General features: G+C 39.3%; 1 protein-coding gene across 5 annotated transcripts in view; it reads right to left on the reverse strand.

Moving 5' to 3' along the window:
• Positions 1–22,616, reverse strand: part of IMPG2 (interphotoreceptor matrix proteoglycan 2) — a 56,075-nt gene that overhangs the window by 11,556 nt on the left and 21,903 nt on the right. For 4 of the 5 annotated variants that reach the window (XR_001469469.4, XM_040698102.2, XM_040698110.1 and 1 more), the window contains exons 4-12: positions 21,269–21,300; positions 21,138–21,161; positions 15,017–15,063; positions 14,485–14,576; positions 11,557–11,718; positions 8,594–8,652; positions 6,934–6,951; positions 4,613–4,857; positions 3,956–4,038 (exon numbers count right to left, since the gene is read on the reverse strand). Coding sequence is in view for 4 of the 5 variants with exons in the window: in XM_040698102.2 (XP_040554036.1) it covers positions 3,956–4,038; positions 4,613–4,857; positions 6,934–6,951; positions 8,594–8,652; positions 11,557–11,718; positions 14,485–14,576; positions 15,017–15,063; positions 21,138–21,161; positions 21,269–21,300 (762 nt within the window). In the remaining variant the exon portion in view is untranslated. The remainder of the gene's footprint in view (positions 1–3,955; positions 4,039–4,612; positions 4,858–6,933; positions 6,952–8,593; positions 8,653–11,556; positions 11,719–14,484; positions 14,577–15,016; positions 15,064–21,137; positions 21,162–21,268; positions 21,301–22,616) is intronic. The other variant, XM_015296118.4, reaches the window with a different exon arrangement.

A 22,616-nucleotide genomic window follows, 5' to 3' on the forward strand; every position in this document is an offset into this window, starting at 1 on the left:
TACATATTTTGCGTCTGGTCATGTCCACTAAAAAGGGAAAGAAGCTATTCCATTTGTTCAGGTGCAGCTTCAGGTAATGGTGTTTAGAGATTTACAGCCTATACTCACCCTGTGTCCTTACCTACTCACTACTGAATAAATTGAACTGTCTATTTCTAATTAAATCAAAGATAAATACACACAACATTGTCATCCTTCTGAAGGCATGAAGAGGTCCTAGCAGCTATTATTCATCAGCTTCATATTCATTACAGTAATTATAATATTATAGTTGCTAGTATATATAAAACCAGTTTAGAAACTGAATTTGACTGTACGTATGCCCTATGGCTGTTTATTACTATCTTTTGATTTGTGGCTCTGAGAACCTGGGAGGGAAACAGTGATCATAATGTAATCAAGAATGCTTAGAACTTTGAATAACTTCACTCTCAAAGCTGAGATGCCAACATGGAAAGAAAACTATCAACAGTAATGATGAACAAGGAGTATGCACAGTGAATTTGCCAATTACATGAACTGCGGGAAAAGAATTTGTTTTTAAGCCTCCAATTTGCACACTGTTTACTTATAAGACCACACCCCAGTTATTATTTGGTTTACTGAGCACATTTTATCTTTGAAGATTAATCCACTCCCACACTGTCTCATGAGGAAATCATATTGCCAAAAAAAAAAAAAAAATCAATGGAGAAATTAACTTATTTAATAAAGACTACAAAAGCAAGCTCCCTGCTTAAACTCAGGAGTTACTGCTTTGCATGGGTACCTGTCCAGCTATGAATGCTGTGCATTAAGTCAGAAATTGACCAAAAATGGAGTCTTGAGGTATGAAAAACTGCCAAATGAATAGAGTAGAACTTACTAAGAACTAACCAATTCCTAATGGTGATTAGTAAAGTTGAGTGGACAGCAAACAAAGGGTTTGGTAATAAATATAACAGTTCAAAACAAACAAACAAACAAACAAACAAACTATTTAAACATTTCTGTCTCTCACTATTCCCTTCTAATCTCTCTCTGGCAGGAATGAAGTCTAAATACTTCTCAGTCTTGAAATTATACTCCTGGTTGAGATGCAGGTAAATTAAATTTTCATCTTCATTCAAACTGTATTTGAACACTTTAGAAATAAAGCAGTGAAGGTATTTTTATCTAATTATTTGTCTACCAGAGTTCACCGTGGCTTTTATAGGCACTTGTTATGCCACCCAGGCTTCTCACATTTTTGAACGTATATGGTAACAATCAGTTGAAAAGTATATACACCACAGAGACATGTGCTCCAGCAATTATCTTATTTGGCAAAATTGACTATTATAAATAAACCTGTGAAAAAAAAGTTACTGTGCAAGATTAGAAAGAAATTACACATATAAATTCCATAAAGAATGAAAAAGGACTACCAGCAATAGCTTCTCAATACATTTTTTATGTGAGAATTTAGTTGCCAGAAATTGCACTTCATCATTTATTTTAATGTGGATAGATGTTCCTATGACAACGAACATTATTCAAAGATTCTTGTTACAGTGTTATATATTATATTAACAAGTTTAATATCATATTGGCAAGTTCTTTTTTTTTTGCTAATGTCTTGAAAGGCTTACAAATATGACAGATGACTGCAAACACAGAACACCCTCCCTGATTTTCCGTTTTCTGCTGCCAGAAAGACATTGTGCTCAATAAGCCAATGCATTCTACCTGTTGGAACTCAACTGAAATAACAAGAAAATACAGGTTTCAAAAGCTAGACTTGTTTTTTTCTTCATTTTTAAGAGATTTGTAAAAGTCAAATACAGGAATTAATGATTAGTTGGTACCATCTGCAAGCAATAAGATGAAGTAATGATAGTCCCACATTATGTCATAACCCTGTATGATTATACAAATCCAACTCATTCCCAAATCAGCCACAAAAAAATAATAGCTAAACTCTTTTTCATAGGTAACAGTTCTACGTAACGTTATCTACTTGAACCTCAACGGTCTGATATCTGTGCAAATACTTGACTAATCATTTCAGCCTTGTTTATTGTTTAAGCAGTTTACGAGTTTCTTAAATTTATCTGAAATTACTTCCTAGATTATCTGTGCACATCCAGTAATATTTCTTATATGCACTATTCCCTAAAATTCGTTTCAAACTAAGTGACATCACAAAGCCAACTCTACTACAGAATCTTTTTGCTTGTATATGTCAGCATAAAAATGGCAGAATTGTCTTGTTAGAATAAACATATGTAACATTTTAATACAGTTAGATCCAGTAAATAGAAAGCCCTTTCCTGAAAGTTAAATCCACACCATGTTTAAGCCACGTACAGCAAATCCACACGAATTTGCATTTTCAGTAATAATAGTTTTAAAAAAATCAGGGGAAACTGGCAAAGAAGTTAAGGATATTCTACCTATGACCAGTAGTACAGACACCATTGGCTTCTGTGAAGTCACTAAGAATGTCGCTTCTATAAATGTTTCAGAAGTCGGACTGAAATAAGGTGTGTTTGTGCTCATAACAGCATCTCATAGTGAGCTTAGTGAAAACCTATCAGCAAATATAGGTGGATCTGTTTTTGTAACACAAATTGTGCTCATTTAATTTTGGAAGGCATGTGTGTGTTGTTGCACAGAACAGAAACCTACTGGGTAAATCCTTAGGCCCAGGCAATGTCCCAACATTCAGCTGTCAGCAGAATTAATTAATTGAATCTCTTCATCACTGGCACCTCACTTGGTATCTCTGCTTGAAGCCCTGCTGCGTTGTACAGACATGTTCAGGGGTACTAACTCTCCTGTCCAACAGGGAACATTCATCTATGTTCTGAATTGTTCTGGAGGTGTTCAGAAGAGCTACATTTTCAAAAAAGAACCAGAAACCAGTGCCTACTAATTTTCTGTTTCATTTGTGTTGTGGCTGGCTGGTGGCTCACCATCACTCAGTTGTCCACCCGCCTTTCCAGTGGGATGGGGGAGAGAATTAAAAAAAAAGTAATGAAGTAGAACTTGTGGGTTGAGATAAAACTATTTGCTAAGATGATAGAGAAAAAGAAAATAGTTTTAACTATTTACATATATAGATGTATATGACAAGTGATGCACAACCAATTGCTCGCCACCCTCTGCTCAATGCCCAGCTAGCCCCAGAGCAGCAGAAGAGAGCCAAAAGAACTACCACACCTTCAAAACTCCTTCTGCATGATGTCCTATGGTATGGAATATTCCTTTGGCCAGTTTAAGTCAGCTGTCCTAATCCTGTTCCCTCCCAGCTCCTTTGGCTCTTCACTGACAGCGGCCTTGGCTCTATACAACACTGCTTAGCAGCAACTGTAACCACTGGTGTGTTATCAACATCATTTTTCTCCTAGAGCAAAACATAGCATCATACTAGACCTTCTGAAGAAAACAATTCAGTTCCAGCTGAAACTAAGACACTTTACTGGCATCAAGGATGTGAACATCTTTTAAAGCCTGAACAAAGAACTTGCAGGTAAAATAAAACAATAACAGAAGTAGCATATAAAACTTACCCTTTTACCTCTTCTAGCAGCCAGCTTTAGTGCTTAAAACTGTTTCTCAACTTCCAAAGAAAGGTAGTGCTGTGGGTCAAATCTTTTTTATTTATTTATTTTTAAAGAAATTTACAGCCCAAACATTATGGCAAAAACAGACAAAGGAAGCCTGAAGAGCAAGTCACGGCTAGACAGCTATGTAATATAAGATGATCATAGGAAACTGTTGTTCAACAGATAGAAAATTATCAGATGAGAGGTTTCACCAGAGGTTTTGCTCCTCTGAACAATGTGCCTTCCTGACTACATATTTCACGTACACAATAAGATAGAGAAGCTCTGAGTGCTGGTTTTAATTCCATCTTGCTTAATTAAGTTGTTTGAATGTGTGATAAGGACAGAAGACAAATTAAAAGGACAGTTCTCAGAACTATACTCACATCAAACTCCACGTGCTCCAGCACAGTTGGATGCTCAGTAATCCAGGATGGATCTTCTTGGGTAGGGTGTAATATTTCTTTCACTAGGAAAATATAAATACGTAGACTCTAAATGCTGCAGTAGCAGTGTAAAGAAATTGTTTTAGAACAATTGGTTTAGACTGAAAAAACATTTTTCATCACAGATTTGTGAGACCTTTTCAGAAAGTTTGCCATGGAGATTTTGTTTCTGGAAATATCCCCAGATCAGTCACAGGAAGTACAGAAAAAAAGAAGAGAACAGAGGGATGGGACACCCTTGATCCTCCACCAGCGATGGCAGGATCTTTGTATATTCAACGATAAGCCAGGTATCGCCTTTGTGCTGCTCAAGGCAAATACAAAAACGACTATGCTGGAGGTCATCTTCATGCTGAAGGCAATATGCATCACGTGAACTACGTCTCCTTTCTGTTCCTGTTAATTGTTGAAGTATTATTGGAATCGCATTCTACAAATGGTGTCAAAGAAAAATTCAAAAAGGCAAATCTAATGGACTGAGCATGGGATACTACTCCTAATGAGCTGACCTGGTTAGCAAAACAAAGTGCAACACCTTTGTGTTTGTGGCTCCTTTTTAATTATTCAGAGGGCTGATGAATCATAAACAGTACTTACCATTAATAAGCTGGAGAGAGTTAGGGTCTAATGTCAAGGAAGTGTTTTCAAGCAAGGCATTTTTCTGGAGGATTTCAGCAATATAATCTTGGAAATCACTGATGGTGTAAACAACTGTTGGATTATCTTCTATCCCCATAAAGGAGTTGTCCTCCACCTTGTTGGAATGAAGGTTAATCAGGTCCCAGGTAGCATTGCTGATGGCTTCTCCATCAAATGTAACAGCATAGTGAACTTCCACCCCACTTTGGTTTTACAAAAAGAAAGAACACTGATGAGAACTGCAAGGTTTTTCAAGTATAGCAAATGCAATACTTTTTTTTCAAAGAACCTGTGTCAGTACCCTTTGAAAAAAAAATTAAATTATACTGCTTTTAAGCATTCTAGTTAAAAATAATTTGTTTCGCACTTGTATCTGCCTGACTATGTTTTCTACCACTGATATATTCTCAAGGAAATGGTTACTGGAGCCTGACATCTGGTCTGGTCCCAGCCCTGTGTTTCTACTTCTGAATGGTAGAGGGACCATCAAGAGACCAAAATACTGGCTCTCTACCAGCATATCAGTGAACCCAACCGCATGGCAATGGTGTGAAAGATGCTTTTAAGGTCGTGCCAATGACGAGAATGGCTCTGAAGTAAGAAAAGAGCCCTGATCACTGTCACTGAGCAGTGTCAACCTGCATTAAATAATGCCTTTAGCCACTCTTGGATGGTATTTAATGCACTTTGTATTCGGGAAAGCTTTTCTAGACTCATTTATTATTTGTTCTTTAACAAAGATGGGGCCCTGGACAGTCTGATCTAGTGAATAGCAACCCTACCCAGGGGATTGGACGTGGATAGTCTTTAAGGTCCCTTCTGACTGAAGCTATTCTATGAAAATTTCATATCTGTGAACATCTTAGCTTTTTCATATTGACTCTCTTCTATTTTCTTGTTGGTGCTCTCCTAAATACACCTAGATGTCCTCTTCCACATGACAGAGTTAGGTAGCAATCAGTTTTACCATACAGTGAGCGTAAGCACAAGGGAGCCTTAGAAAATAGAGCATGCTTTGGCCATTCAGAGACTGCAGCAAGAAAGTGAAGTAATCTATGAAGTGCTAGGAAAACGTGCTCCAAAGAGAGGTTTCCCTCATTCCACAGAGCTGGACTGTATTGCTAAAGTAACAGCTCTGTTCAGGGATGTCTCTAAAGCCCCAGTGCCAGGCACAACAAAGACATAATCAGCAAAAACTGACTAAAACCAGGAGCCTGATGAAGTTTTGCTGCTGGAGCTGTTACTGAAATGAGCCCCCTGTAGACTCAACCTGGGTACTGAGTGTCTGTAGAGGAAATGAAAAAAGACTGCAGTAGTGAAAAGGCAAAGCAAAGATGGAATACGTTTTAGTAAAAAAATAACATTTAGATTTAATATAACTTTGCTGTTGTATTAATTACCTGCTGCAGTTAATAACTGCTAACTAATCACAACAACACCATCATCTATCTAGAAAAGGCTATAATGTCTGGTATTTGGAACACAACCTTTCTGAATTGTTGCATGCATCTTATTCTGCAGAAACGCAGAGTAACAGAGGATAGCTGTCACTCACTATTGATTGTGAACAGATTTGCTCAGTACCTTTCTTCTAAAATTAAAATGCTCATTCTCTGTGTAACAGTTTGTGGAAACTGGTTATGCCTTTGCTGAGGAATACACAAAATAAAGTAATACTACTAGTAATTTAAAGGCTGTGGTTCATTTTTTTGCCTGGGAAATTCCTCAAATATCAGAGGAAAATGTTGGATGCTCAACTTGCACATGTCTACCAAAAAAAAAGTTCTCATATTCTGTTAAGAAATGTGTTCAAGATTACTGCTAAGATGTGCAGCAACTATGCCCTTGAAGATGCTAAGTCAACTGCCTTTGCTGGATAACTGTGGTTTTCTTACCAATTTTAACTTCTCTAATAATAATCATTCCCATGTCTACCTAAGATTTTACTGCTAATTAGAAAGACCGTGAATAGTCATTAAGTAATTTTATTTTCTCCCCAATAGGTCCCTATGCAAAAGGCAGCCCAACAACTGACTTGTATTTAGAAGGGTTTTCTTCAAGCAGTTTCTGATAAGCAGCCTTTAAATAAGAAAATTATGTTTATTTATAATCAAACCAGATTGGTTACTTGTAGTTTCTGGTAGAAGTCCCTCACACTGTATTTTTGCTGGATTTGGGATTTTGGTGGAGCCAAAACCACAAATCCCCAAGACAGTGTCCTCCAGCTAACATGTGCTTTCTCATCTGTATAATAAAAATACGTATAAAAATGTCTTTACCTGTCCTCCTCGGGAGAGCTGAATAGAGAAATAAAACACAACAGCAAAACCTGTTAAATCAACGTTATTATTTTCTTAAGGTCTAACTTTACCAAATTTGCTTTTGTATTCTACAGGGCACACAAATTTCAAAATCCATACAGCAAAATGATTTAAAGTTGCATAATAAACTCCTCTGCTTTTACAGAATTGAGATTCTTCCTATTGATCACAAGGGATCAGAGCAGAACCATTGCGCTGTGGTGCAAATAACACGGTAAAATTACTGCCAGTACACAAGAAACAAGGCTCCCCAATTCTACCTAAAGGTAGTTCACAAACACGTTGCTGGTCATGCACAGCAGAGCACAGAAAGCAGCTTTGGTACCTTGCCAGAAATACCAGCCTTTTATTTTTATTCTGAAATGAAGAGAGAGCTTGCAAATGTATTAGACTGCAAACACTGAGATGGAAGGTTTAACCTCCCAGGCAGAGCTTCAGCAGGGTTTTCCCATGTCATTGCCCCAGCTTGTTGTGAGTGTAGCCAGAAGTGAAAGGAGGAACTGAAAAGACAAACCTGCCTTTGGACTCCAGTGAGGGCTGAAGACATTCTGTCATTCTGTTTTCCTTGCAGATGCAGGGATAATTACTACATATCTATGAATCAATCTCATCAAGTCAGGTAATTATTGTCTTACAGCCACAACAAAGTGGAGTTCATCAATCCACAGAGAACATTCCTGCCTTGTTGCTTCAAGCCTTTCATAATTTGATTGCTATACCATCCTTTTTTGACAATATTATTGGAACAGTGCCCAACCATATGGCTCCAACCATAGAAACTTCCTCACTATAGCTCTTTTGTTATCTGGAAGTATTCTGGTTAGAATTTTTTGGCTGGAATACTTTAACGAATACAGCTTACAGAGACTCACACAGAAAACACAATTTAGCTTGACTCACAAAAAGCCTCACTGGATTCTGAAAGTCATATCCAGTCAATTCAAGTCCAGTCATAATTTTTGATCCATGTAAAATGGATCTCATAAATCAGATGTTTAATGTATAATACAAAGGATCCCCCCTTTTCTCCCCCCTAAGTAACCTAAAGTGTAATTCTGAATCATAAATCAATTTGAGAAAACTAGTCCTTTAAACAGTATTTATGAGACTGAAGAGAGTTAAAGCATTCACCTGCCTTTGCTTCGATCAAAGGTAGAAAAACCTTTACATACTTCGAACACCAACCTTTGAAGTCATCCAAAATTAACATCAATAAGTTGAAAAGTAAACAGCATATTTTCTAAAAGGATTTCCATGTTCTTCCTTCTTTAATACTAGGACACGTCAATAGTATCAGATATTGATTTGAAATTAGAAAACATGCTCTTTTAATTTTAGGTATGATTCCCGAATATCTCGCCTTAAAATGAAGGCAAGCATATCAAGTGAGGTTCTCTAGGGGGTGAGGGGCAGAAAAGAGACAAAGGCATTTATATACAATTCTGTATGTCTATTTTGACCTCTGTACACATCCACCATTATGGAAGCACTCTTCCTTTGATTAACACATCCTAGAAATTCCCTCGCGCTGACATTCTTCCAAGTGTGGTGCTAGCGCGTTGCACCATCAGACACGATGGAAGTCTCAACCAGAACATTCGCATCGGTATCTTCTTACCTGAATTCCAGGACATGGATGTTTTTGTATCCAGGTAGTCCTTCAAATACATTTTGGATCTATTTTGAAGGGAAAAAAAATATTAACACAAGTTTCCTCCACCTACTCCTTGTAGCAAAAGGTCAGAAAGTATTTTCAACATTTTTCTAAAATTCTAAAAATGCATCTGAGATTCTATTTCAAATAGGGAGAAGAAAAAAAATAGTTAAATATGCTCTTTACAGGAGAGTTTTGGTGTCATTGTTTTATTATTACAAAAGGAAAACGGAAGTATGAAGCACACCATCTAGCATCCCCCAAGAATTGTATACAAACAGTAAAAGAGGGGAAAATTCAAACAGACCCTGCAGAGATCTGCACAACATCTGCAAAGATGACATTCACACTCTTATTTATGCACCACAAACCCTTTTTTGCTCCCAAAAATTCCGTTACCTCCTAAATCTCCTTGGATTTAAATAAATTCAGGAAAAATGCTTCAGACTTTGGCAAACAGAACAAGGGAAGCAGCGACAGCTGCTGTAGGTACAGGGATCTCAGATTCCAAAGATGCCCAAACGCAAAACATAGTGCAAAACATGGCTCATCTCTGCTGCTCTAAACATACAGAGGGCTCAGGAGTAACTAGTGGTGCTACTCAAAAAGGAAGACCAAGAGCAGAAGAATGGTAGCATGTCTAGGCCCAATTCAATAGTTAATTGTGTTGATAAAAACAAGAAACAGACTACTACAGATTCATGCCGGCTTTGGTATTTTTCCTCCTGAAAGACCCTTGCCAGTTGAGAATTATTTTCTACTCCTCAAATTCTTCTTCCCCTCCCTAGTCTCCCTATTTTTAAACAGTCTCTGGTGAGATTTAAACAATCCGAGTGCTGCCGACTTTCTTTCTTTTTGTTTTTTAAATAGCTTCTTCATCCAAGCACAGAGAAAACCAGGCGAGGGATCAAAGGAGTGGAACATCCATGTGCCAGGTGGACTCTGTCCCATCTGACATTTCTTCCACACACACACTCCGTGGCATTGCTACTTGGCCACACAACTAGGAAAATTAAGATGTCTAGCCTAGCAACTTGTGACAGTTGTGGTGATGCTTTCTGGCTCCAGTGGAAGAGTACATCTCTTTCCCATCTGGCCCAGGATCTGGCACAGGGTTAGCCCCAGTAGAAGGAATTCAACAGAGAACCCCAACTAAGTGAAACTAAGAAGGAAACAAAGCTAGAATAAAGATGATCCCACCATTTAGTACCCTGGATGCTTCGCCCAGGAGAAAGGAAAGACAAGCTTTCTGCCCCAAGAAAGTGTTGGTAAGAAGACTGCCATCATTATAAACAAAAAGTAAAGTAAATAAATAAAATAATGAAAACAGTAGTGAGAAGTAACTCAGGAGACAGTAGCAGATTGTATTTTAAGCACATCTTTGTATGTTGGTGGGCCAGTAACTTTATATGTAGTATACAAATTAAAGCATTCAATTTAATCAAAAATAAATTAACTTGTAATCAAGGTTTAACAAATCATTCATATATGCATATATATATATATATATACATATATATATATATATGGTTATTTGCATTTTTATATGTATATACATGTATGCAAGCATATATGTATTTTTCTTTGAAGTTTGTGCCTAGGAGTCTAAACTACAGTTCATTTCCACTGACTCCAGTGGGATTTAAGCATGTGCTTAAGAAGTTTTCTGAAGTTGGAAGGTTTAAAGATGTGTCTGTATGCACTGCTGATTATGGACCTTAATGAAGAACAAGAGTTTTCTCAGCAGCCTGGATTTCAAACAGCATCTCACTGCAGTGCAGAATGATGCATTCAACAAAATGCTGCTCCTAGGTGCAAATAATGGATAAGTTCTGTCGTTTGTGACTTCCTCACTTATCACCTCACTTCTACAAACAAAAATCTGGACACTGTGTAATCATTAAGAATTTATAAATCCCATTTAAGGGCTCAGCTTCTGTAGGACACCCAGAGCATGCCCACATGAGCAGATGCTGATGGACCTGTCTGTCTTCTGCCTGCACATCATACTGCCGCAGTGCTGTACCAGAATTACTAGAGCTGCCTTCCAGCATTGCCCCAGCACAGGCTGATGACTCTGAGCTGCAGACAATTCACGTCCTGTCAATTGGAGAGCATTGGCAGTCTGGTTTGCCAACGTTCTCAAGCTATATTTTTACTCCCTAGTTTCAAATCAATTATGTGATGGAAGAGTTCAAACCTGAACAAGATCTGACATAAATTCTCTACAGAGACCGGTCACTAGAGAGATGTTAAACTCTATGATTCTATGATTCTAAATATATCTTTAAAAGTTAGGGTTTTCAAGTTTCAGAACTTGAAGAACTAAGGTGCATCAGGAGGCAAAGAAGAACTTTGTCACTTCTGCATGATTTGAAAAGCTCTACTATTGTAACACTGACAGGAAGAGGTGCTGAAAAATTCTGAAAGGATGGCAAGGCCAAAGTTAGAAACAGGACTTTAGAAGAACTAGAGTGCAAGTTGTCTTTCATTTGTCAAAAACGCTTGGCTTAGTTTCTTTTGCTGAGAAAGAGTGGGTTGGAAGGAGTGCCTCAGAAAGCTGTCCTGTTTGGAGTAACCGTTCAGGGGTGCAGCATGATCTCTCCAGAAGCTTACTTTTACCTCTTTTGCTTGCAAAAATGAAAGCATGCTATTTCGTAAGAAATGTGGGTAGACAACTGAACTCATTGTTACGCAATTGGTGTGCTACCTGTGATGTCTGACACAACCCTACAATCTCAGAAAGGCACATGTCAGACAAAGCAGGGCATTCTCATAGTGAATCAAATAGTGAATATTTTCCAGCCTGCCTCAGGCAACAAAAGCCCAAAGCTGGTTCTGCAGAGCAGTCCTAATACAGATGCTATGTGCTACTACTGCTCTGCAGAGCCACCAAGAAGAAGAAGAACTCGGGGGAGCTAAATCACCTGAGAAACAAATTGTTCAGAGAGCAGCTGATACTTCGCAGTGTCTGGGTCGCTCAGCTCCTCACTGTACTTCTCTCCAGCAATCACAATGCTGAACTCAATCATCTGCTCAGTTACAGGTCTCACTGGAATCTCATCCTCCTTCTTTATCTCATTATTGATCTGGAAGGAAAGGAGAGAAGGGAGAAAGCAAAAGGTGATTTAGTGCTTTTTATTTTCCCACTTGACTGCGGCTTCTTTCCCAAGAAATAAATCCCCTTTACGCCCTGCAGACCAGATTCCTACTTATCCTGGATTCACTCCACATGAAAAGCATCCCCAGATATGGCAGCATGTACATGTGGTCCTGCCAGCTGTCAGCACACTGCATTGCTCAGCCTGGGTCCAAACGTCTTTTTTTTTTTTTATGAGGGCCAGAAAATTCTCCAGACCTGCAGGGTTCTCTGGCTGATGATGTAGCAAAAAAATAAAAAATAAAAAAAATAAGCCCTCTTCATAAATGCTGTAAGGGCAGGAACATATCAGGGCACTACTGGCGGGCCAAACAGATGGCATGATGAATGTACTTACTGATGCAGAAGCTGCAGTCCAAAGCACAGCATGCTAACTTGAGCCATCAGCACACCTTTTGACATACACTACAAAGGAGTGCCAGGAAGTCTCAGGGACAAGTGAAAGGTAGTAAGACAACCTAATGAGCCAGAATATTTTTTAGTACTTTGTATTGCCATTACTTCTAATTTTCCATTTGCACATCTTTGCTCTAGTGCAAGGTTATCTCGTTGACCTGAGTTACAAACAGAAACCCAGCTGAGCCAATCTGAAGTGCAACTGTGGATGCACCAAGGGGTCACCTGAGCCTAATCAACAACAGCTGATTAACCCATTTATCACAAGGCTCCTGTTTACTTTCTCACTTGGAAGACAATTTACCTTTACCAAGTTCTACATTTTACATGCACAGCGTGTACAGATACCCTGTGCAATAATTTGGCTTCAAGAACTAACATAGCTGCTGTGAGCAGCAGTGAATTCCAGTCAGATTTTCATCTAACTTGAATTGGTGAGCAACGCAGGAAGAACCCTTTCTATTTCACTCCCCGCTATTTTACAACCAGCATAATATTTCCTGTGGTATATCGAATGACAAGGAAAACAGATCTTGTTTCATGGTTCTGTTCTAGAACAGAAGTCTAGAATTTGGGGGATGGAGGGGAGAAAGGGGGGGGGGCTGGCTTAAACTCACTAAAATATATTTTGCTATTTACATGTGGCTGTTGCCTTTTCTCTATTAGAAAGTAGAGAATGAGCCAGCAAAGCTGACATTTCGGCAAAACTGCAGCCTGTGCTATGTATGGTGCAGGAAATGGAACAGTTCCAGAAAGCTTGGCTGCCACCAGTGAGCACTTAGTATACTGTTTAGGGCCCTCTTAGATTTTTGACTTAAATTCGCTTCCCCCACCCACCCCTTTTTGACTAAATAATTTTGTTAAGAACCAGAATGATTGGTACACTGCCTAAAGCCAGCTGTTATTTCACAAATATATGCTCAGCTTGCACATGTTCTGCTGCTACATGACTGTTTGTAACTCCGTGTAGTCTGAATCATTTACCAGCCCCCCAAAAACAAAAGCACACTCATGAATGTGGAAGATGAGCTTTGCTCACTCTTGGTCTTGTAATCTGCAATGCATTTTGGCTGCTCAGAGCAATGATGAGGTGAGAGGTAACTGTAGAGAGTGAAAACACTGTAGAAGCAGCAATCCAATTCTGATTTCTTTCTGATTTACAGAGTGGTCCTACTCTCTGCTCAGGTACTTCTGTTTCAGGAAAAAAAAATATATGGTGTACATGGGACAAAACCACAAGCATTTGTGGTATATAAATATAAAATCAGCCCCTGGACCAGAGTCAGAAGCTGTCTGTCTGTTTCATACTCGGTGTTTATTCCTGGAATCACAATATCAGAGCTCAGCAGACGCACGTGAAAGCTCTAGAATAAAGCCTGGAGTTTGGCCCAGCATTGTTTCTCAGCCATACTAGGTTACCGAACGGTGCACAGTTAAAGCCGAGTGCCATAAATCAGTTATATGCAGCATGTGTAAGTTGGTATTGCTTCTCAGCAAATCCAGTGAGAGTTTCACATTTATAGGAGTGTCAGCTGATTCATACAGCTGGTTTGCAAAATTTTCTTTGGTGGTCAGGTAGGCTCAAGCACACTGCAGTTGGAATCTAGAGTTTGGGCTTGAATTTTAATCCAGAGGAGCTGTTTCTTGGAAGCAAATACTTCCCCAGGACCCGTCTGGTGGTCAGCACTCGTGAAAGCCAGCTTGCTTTTACAGAGACATTTAAAGTACTTGCTGTAGGCTTCCCTGTGCTGGGAGTTGTGTTTTAGATATCAAGGTGAGAGTGACTCTAAAACAATAAATAAAAATTCAGTTATGGCAAGAGAGGAAAAGGAATGGAGAATTAGAAGGAATCTTCAAGGCTACCCAGGCTCTCTCTGCTGCCCTAGGTAACTGTACTACTTGGACATTTCAAACACTAGGACAGCAATTTAACGTGTAGCATGTTTCCATAGGAATGACAACACGTCCTTCCTAGAGCTTTCAAAGTCCATAAGCATTCACTATCTAGTACTGTTTAGTCACCAACAAAATCTTCACTTGATAACTCATCTATTCTCTCACACAGATGGAGAAGGCACACTGCAAAACCTCTGCAAACTGAATAACACCTACCCAGGAAGTTATGTAAAATTTTCTAAGGTTCATGCCCTGCTTTTATGAATTCTTTGTGTTAACACATTATGCTTAAAACATCTTCAAGTACTAGAAAATGGAAATGGTCCCCATGTTCTTTAGCAAAGGCAAGAGAATGCTAAACTAAGTGGAAAAAAAGTAAAAAAAAGGAAAGAAAAATACTCACAGTAGTGTCTGCATCTTCGATCTCATGGCTGGTACCACCCGGAGGACTCTCAATTGAGACCTCATGAGGAGGAGGAACATTGGCAGCTGCATCTGAATTTGAAAGAGCAGCACTGTTATTTTTGCTCATGTAAGTGTAGGTACACACATGAGCTCAGCAAGTCTAAGTAATAACGCTTGATTCCTGTTCCCATCATCATGCAAAAAACAACACAGGAAACACCTGAAGAGCCTCAGGAAAAGTATCAAATGTGCTAATCAGAATTGAATGCTAATGTGCTGTCTAAGCAGCACAGTATTTTTAGGAACACAAGGTAAGTGTAGTAAAAACTGCCCAGGACTGATCCCTCAGGTAGGATTTTTCACAATTCATTTAGTAACAAAACAGTGTCAGCACACACCCTGAAAACCAGATCAGAATCAGCATTATTTGGAGATGGAAAAATTCACAGCTCTTTCACAAATCCATGAGACACTGCTCCATTGTCAAGTAATTCAGAAGCAGCTTTGACAGGATTTAGATGAAAACTGACCTCTCAGTGTGGTAGCATCAGCATCTGAAGCTGGAGTTGGAGTCCCACTGTTAAATAAAAACAAAACCAGAAGTTGAAATTGGGCATGGTGAGACAGGTGGACCAGTTTCTGTTTCCTCTGTAATTCTGCTTCAGCATCAAAAATCATGTTTGCAGAAGAAACCTGTCATGGTGGTGTTTTGCTGGTAACTTCATAACTGAAATATTGCAAAGCTTAATTTTTATCTTCGGCAACTTAGATATCAGGTCACTTGCAACACACAATACACCGTTTGCATTTCTGGGGTTGCAAAACTTCTTTTGTTTCAACTGAAGTCCACCACAAAAAAATGCATTTGGCCTTCCAGTGGTTCCTATTGTGGAATGAAAGCGAAGGCCACACAAGGATATCTGTACCATCCTATAAAAACTTCAAGTTTAAAAATGCTCTGCAGTGCACCAAAGCATCCTAGCTGTACTGAGATCACTGCAAGAAGATGGGACCATTTCATCATAAATTTTACCCATCTGCGGATGCTCATCATTCACATGTACCAGCTTCCAAAACCAATTATTGCATTTACACACAAACACACACCAAAAGAACCCCAATAAAAAACACCCACCAACTCCCAACTCGAGGCCAAAATATGAAAAAGAAAAGTATTTCAGATAAAAACCAGATGAAGACTGTGAAGATTGTTTGTCTGAGGAAAACCCAACAGCTTTGACACTAAGAGTAAATCCAAATTCCTTGGAGCCAATTCAGTGAGCCCTGAGCAACTGTCAAGTTACCAAAAGTGAGTGAGATATTGACAAAAACAAGTGTTTCCTGAATGAAGAAAAATTGATTTTTTAAGTTTGTCATATATTTTAATATAGACAATCCAATTTGTAAGATTGGAAACTTAAGTGCTGCAGAGAAATTGAACACTAAAGTAAGAGCTCTAAAGATCAGTGAAGTTCATTGTATAAAGATATTTCTCCCGTTTCCAAAGGAACTCATTTTTATTGGTGGACATATTTGTGCCATAAAGTAAATACTGAAGCAATGAATCTTCACTGTAACATACAGAAGTGCTTATTTTACTACATCAGCCATGCTCTCCCAGCCTTGCTAGGTCTGATTTTTGATTCACATACTAGATTATTGATCCCGCAGGCTGTACTCAAACAAAACTCAAACCACAGTTGATGGATATTTTGCCTTCTTCAGGATTTATAACCAGTCTCTGTATCTCTCTCCCCAAAAAACCAAAGGGTTCCAGTACCAGCCAAATATATCCAAAGTTGCATACTGAGATGCCTGGACACAGGCATATGACAGAATGTGAGTTTCCATTAACTGAAATCTCAAACATTGCTTCTTCCCCTGCTTCTCTCAAACATTCAACACTTACCAATAAACAGACAGTAAGATTAATCAGGTGAATTTTCCATTTAAACCAACAGTATTTTCACCCATCCTCTCCTGGGAGGCATAGCCTTAATCTTGTGCATAATGACTAAATGCCACACTACACTAAGTTCAGGAAATATTAAGGTGCCAGAATGAAACCTACATAACAATCAGAAAATATGAACAGAAAATAGAATAACCTCCAGATGAACAAAGCAGAAAACACAGATTCAAGAATTTAAACAGTAGCTTCATTTCCTTAAACAACTAAAGCCTATAAGCTCTGTGCAAGCTTCGAAGGGTACACAAGACTTTGTGTCTGCTTCCATCTCGTGGACACTGCTACCTGCTTTCAGCCAGCATGGCACAAGGTAACTCTCTTCCTGCTCTCTGGCAACATCAGAATATATAGGAATGATTCCCAAGAGCGAAAAGACAAATCCTACTAGTGAAAGATGCCCTTGCCCTTCACCAGGGGGTCAAACAGGATGATTTTTAAGGTTCCTCCCTACCCAAAAAAACTGTGACTCAGTGATGTGCAGTGAAACAACTCTGCTACAGGACTTGTAATACTCTGTTCTGCTGAAGGGTTCAAACTCATATAAACACATCAGCTAAGTCTCATATCAACCCCTTTTATTCAGAAGAGGTCAGACAGAACTGTGACTTGCTGACTAACCAGGTTCAGAGTTCAACCTGAGACCTGCAGTACTCTGTTTCACTACCCACACATCAGTACTTCATACAGGGTCCTCCACGTTTTTCTGGCCAAATCACCCACAGATTCCACCTACATCATACCTGCCAGCTCTCTGCAGGTGTGTGCTGTCGCTTGGGACATCTCACAGAGACCCAAATGGCTACTGAACCAACCCAACCGAGCACCTAACTTTGTGCAGGGTTAGGCCTGGCTAAGGGTCAGATGCCCACCTATCTGTTCTCTGATCCCCCCTCCTCACCAAGGCCAGAGGAGACAATAAGATGAGAAAGTTGGTGATTTGAGATAAAGACAGGAAGATTGCTCACCAATTGCCATCACAAGCAAAAAAAGACTGAGATTAAATAAGTTTATTGCTAATTAAAGTAGATGTGTGTAGTGACGAACAGGTAAACATTAAAACACCACTGTTCCCTCCATCCCTTCCCAGGCCCAATTTCACTCCTCCTTTCCTGACTCCTCGACTTGGCTCTCCAGGGGCTGCAGCTCCTGAGGACACATCTACCTCCTCCCATCTGAGTCCTCCACGAGCTGCAGGGAACCCCTGCTTCACCATGAAGCATTAGTCCTCTTCCTTCAACCTTTTAAATACAGGTCCCCAAAGCACAGCTGACAAAATTTTACCTCACACCAGGCTGAAAATCAAAAGCCAAGGGCTTAAATAAAGCCCTGCGTAACCCTAATCAATCTAATCAAGAAAGACCAGTCAAGAACTGAATTTGGTCGCATTAACGGCTATCACTTTCATCTTAGGAGGATAAAAATGCTGTTTTAAGAAACTGTGGTGTGATCAGCCTCACTTTCTGCACAAATTTGCTTCCAGATCTCTACTACAAGTTCTCAATATTCATCAGCTCGTGTACCAATTTGAATGTCCCAAAGTCTAATTTGCTACGTCAAACATTTCTTAAAAATTATTATGTCAGTGCTCACATTAAAAAGCCTTTCTCAAAGAGAAATATATATATATGTTTATGGTCTGATTCAGGTCAGAAGAAGTGAAAAATCGCACACAGTTATGTTCATCCTTCCCAACTATCCCATACTCCCAATGTTTTCTTCAGGATTCTATTATGCATACAGCATTTGAGAAAGTTTGTGACATACAAACAGTGGCTTCCTACTACTACTTCTTTGCCTTCAGTTGGTCCTCAAAATCTGGTTTTTGACCCAGCATGAACTTGACAGGACAACTGTCCTATTTTCATGTGGCATACTCCAATATTAAAAGAGCAAAATTAATTATGCAAAGTCACAATGGCCTAATGAATAAAGAAATCATTAAAAGTCTGTAGCTGATGGAGTGTTCCCACACTTCCAGCCTAAGCAAAACTCCAATTTACATTGGGATACTCCATAAAAATCTAGATTGTTTCCCATATATTACTTTTCCTTTGATGTTTTCTCTTCCTGGTACTTAGTTTAATCCCTCAATTCCTTAAAAAGCCAGGCTAGCTGGGTGTTTAACCTACGTGCATGAGTTAGTCTTACTGGAACAACTTTCATCCTGCTGTTATGTAATTGCCGGTAATGCTGGATTGTGAGTTATTCTGGGAAATAAATCACAAGTGCAAGCCACCTTTCTGTAAGCTACATCAAAACTATTTTAGCATTTAACTAGCTGAAATGAGCTTTTTCCAATTAGATAAAAACACAGTATTGATAAATAGGTAGAATTGTATTGGGCATATTAAATGTTTTAAATCGCAGCTTCAATTTTTCAATTGCTTACAGATTTCATCACAGTCATACTTTAATATATAAAGGTAATGCAGTTAAAATGCCAGATACCAAGGATCTGTGTGAGCTCCAGATCAGCTCTGAATTAGGGAAATGAACCCGCAATTGTCCCACAGGGAAAAAAAAAAGCTCAAAGCTCATTAAAAAACAAAAACAAAGAAAAAACAACACAACACTTTTTAGTTTCTTGAGCCTGGTCTGTGCTCTAGAAAAGAAAACAAAGTTACTGATAATACCTATGTTCTTACTGGTGGGAAAAACAGACTGAGAAATACACTTAATGCTAGGCCTCTGAACTGAAATGATTGCTTCCGTGTAGTAACCAAAGAAAATGAAGTTCACCAGAGGATAGACGAAAGCACACTCCTGCTTTAAGGCATCTTCGGGAGAAGCTTGTCTTCTCCTGGCAATAGAGGAGCTTCATTCCTTTAGATATCATTGTGATAGATAACATCTCCTTCAGATATCTACAGACAGTGCTTTAGGATAGTCCCTCCATCCCTTGGGACATGAGACCAGGTCAATTCCCTGTTCCGACAGAGATATCATGGCCAAGTAGTGAGACAGCTACACTCAATTCACTGTATTGCCCTGCACTAAATACGTATCTACAGGATCACTAGATCCTGTACATGTAGGTCAGGCACAATGAGACCTGCTGCAGAAAAGCTCACGGGTGATTACAGCACTGCCCAGGAAATGGCACAACTGCACTCACAATTCTTCCTGTGCAGGAGGGTCTTGATGCTGGATTTCCCATACCATCCCTTAAGGACTGGGTGATCCCGAGTTGTGTACTTTGACTTCTTAAACAAAATTTTAACAAAGGTCTTCCATTTATTCTGATGTCTACTGGAAAGCCTAGTATATTCTTGCAGGAAATAGCATTGTCTTGTGGCAGTACTGAGGTAGCTCCGTCATTCCTCTTGATGGAGGATGTCTGAATTTAGATGAGACGTCATCTACCCATGGCACCCCAATTGTGGCATTGTTTTCCTATGATCCTGGCTTACAAAATTCCCAACTTAGACCTTCTGGTATGGAGGTGTCCAGGATGCTGTTAGAATGAGTTACTTTTTTAGTATCGTCAAACTAAATTATGTTTATTTCTTCCTGATGCTCCATTATCCAGAGCAAATCCACCTGATTTTTGATATTTTCACTTCGAATAGGAAAGCACAATGAAAGTTTGGTCAGTGTTACGTTCTGCACGGATTTACACTACTCAACTGACCTAGGAGCTAAGGGGAGTGCTCATGTCAGAGGAAAGCTCAGCTCAGAAGGAAAGAGAAAAAAAAAAAACATCCTCCTGGGCATCAGCATCTCACATTATTAATTTTAATATGTAATACCGTGGTTATGAAATATAGGAATAATTCACTTAAGAGTTGGGTGGATTTTTTGGTGTGGTTTTTTGGTGTGGTGTTTGTTTGTTCATTTTAATCTGTTAAGTGAACACTCTCCCGTAAATGAATTACTCATTTATCATAGCTTTAACATGGCTGGTAAAGCAGGGGATTGAATCTGCTAAGTTTTCAGAGGAGCTCAGCACAATGTTGTTTGGGTTTGAATTGTTCTAAAAATAACAGTTTTAGATTACATTCTATGAGAATGGGATAGTAATAATTTGAACTGTTTTTCCTTCCATTAAAAAAAAAAAAACAAAGATATGAAAATAATAGCTCAAGTTGAGGTTTGCTTTGGTAAAAAGAAGTCAGAATTCAGACAAGTTTTCATTTTGATTTCATTTTTAAAAGTGTAAGGAGCCTGTAACACCTCTAACATGTTTTGGAAAAGCATTTCAGAGGTATTCTTTTTCTTTCTCTCTTTCTTTCTCTTTCTTTCTTTCTCTCTTTCTCTCTTTCTTTCTTTCTTTTTTAATACTGATGACCAAGTCTAGCTTTGAGAAAGGTTCACAAGACTGCCAGAACACTGACACAAGCAACTGGAGATACAACTGTCCCAAAATAGATTTCCCCCACTAAACCTCTTCAGGTCAACAGCCCGCCTGCGTGTCTGACTGGCAATGAGGTGATGACATACTTAAGCAAAAGTGCAAGCCTCAGATTGGCTGAGATATTTTCAGCACAACAAGCATGCTAGGGCAGCCTGTGAGAGGCTCACATGCAAGAAGCACGGGATTTCTCCACCACACGGCATACTTTTCTATAAGCCTTTTTGCAAAGAGGTGAACTCCGTACATCTTCCACTCATCAATTCCAGCAGTAACAAGAACTGGAGAAAGGGCTAAGCAACAGGCTATTTAAAAAGGGAAAATGACTTACCCACATGACCAGTCAGTGCAGGAGCTGACAAGAAAAAGATAAAAGAAAAATGAGAAAACATCACAAAATGTAACAACTCAACCCTGCTGTTACCTCCAGACAGATTAAAACACAAAGGGAACAATACTCACCCAGCCATTGCTTCCTTTGTATAGGACAGTTTCTGGAAAACAAAGAAACAAACCCCAATTATATTTGAGTCATAAGTGGGGAAGAAGCTCAAAGGCACTTCAATGTCTGTTTCTTTCCTATGCCAAAACAATCATCTGTCATTTATTTTATGTTCGCTTGTTAACCTCAGAATTTATTAACTAAGCCTTCACTGAAAATAATGGGCATATTACATTTCTAAAATACAACTGAAACACAGCAACAGGGACTGTAAGAGCACTAGGTGAGGTGCACTGCCTTTCTGCCTTTCCTCCTGCAGGAGCAATGATCTCTCACTGCAGTGGAAGCTAGGAATCAGATCTTTACCAGTAGGACATCTTAAGAAATGCATTATCTCTGCTACTTGTCTATTGATTTAAAACCATGTTCTCCTAAGCACAGTGGCAATGTTCCGCATCTGGACAGTATGTGCCCAGTGGCTTTGCTTGCCCAGCCACAAAGGCCTTTGGCAGCAGAGGTCAGTATAACCCTGATCATTTTGCTGATCGGGAAGGACTCCCCACAAGAGGCTCTCTGGGCCCGATCTGTGGTGGGGTGCCCCAAGGAACTGGTGGCATCACGCCTTCCTACACTCAGGTCACAAGTCCTACCTAATATGCCTTGCTTTTGCAAAATCTTCTTTTGATAGCATGAAATGTCTGATTATTATTCTGATGGCCAAAGCCTAGAATGGGGCCAGGCTCTTTTCAGTGGTGCCCAGTGGCAGGACAAGGAGCAACAGGTGCAAAGTGGAACACAGGAAGTCCCATACAAACACCGGGAAGGACTTCTGTACTGTGAGTTGACGGGGCAGTGGCCCAGGCTGCCCAGAGAAGTGGTGGAGTCTCCTCTGGAGATATTCTAACCCTGTCTGGACACTTTCCTGTGCAACCTGCTTTAGCAGGGAGGTTGAACTCAATGATCTCTAGAGGACCCTTCCAACCCTTGCAGTTCTATGATTCCACAACAAACATGACACATCTTGTCTTCATATCTCCATTTTAAAAAGGTATAAAATAGCTCAGTCTTCATCCAATTTTGTAGTAAGCTAGTAAAGCCTAATACTGCATGAATGGAATGATGGCCTCTTCATGGGGTGGCTGGATTATTCCTTAATTCACCCAGCTCAGAACAGGATGTTCTCTCTTCATGGTATACCACATCTTTTGTGCAATTAAGTAAGTCTAAAGAATTGCATACTTTAAATGTAAATTATAAATGGATTGGCCAATAAAATATCAGGCATCCCTCAAAAACCATATGCCAATACAAAGTTTGCAGAGGGATTATTGTCATCTTGCAGCTTTATGTCACACTAAAATCTGACAT

Source organism: Gallus gallus, chromosome 1 (genome assembly GCF_016699485.2).
Source record: "Gallus gallus isolate bGalGal1 chromosome 1, bGalGal1.mat.broiler.GRCg7b, whole genome shotgun sequence".
NCBI lineage: Eukaryota > Metazoa > Chordata > Aves > Galliformes > Phasianidae > Gallus > Gallus gallus.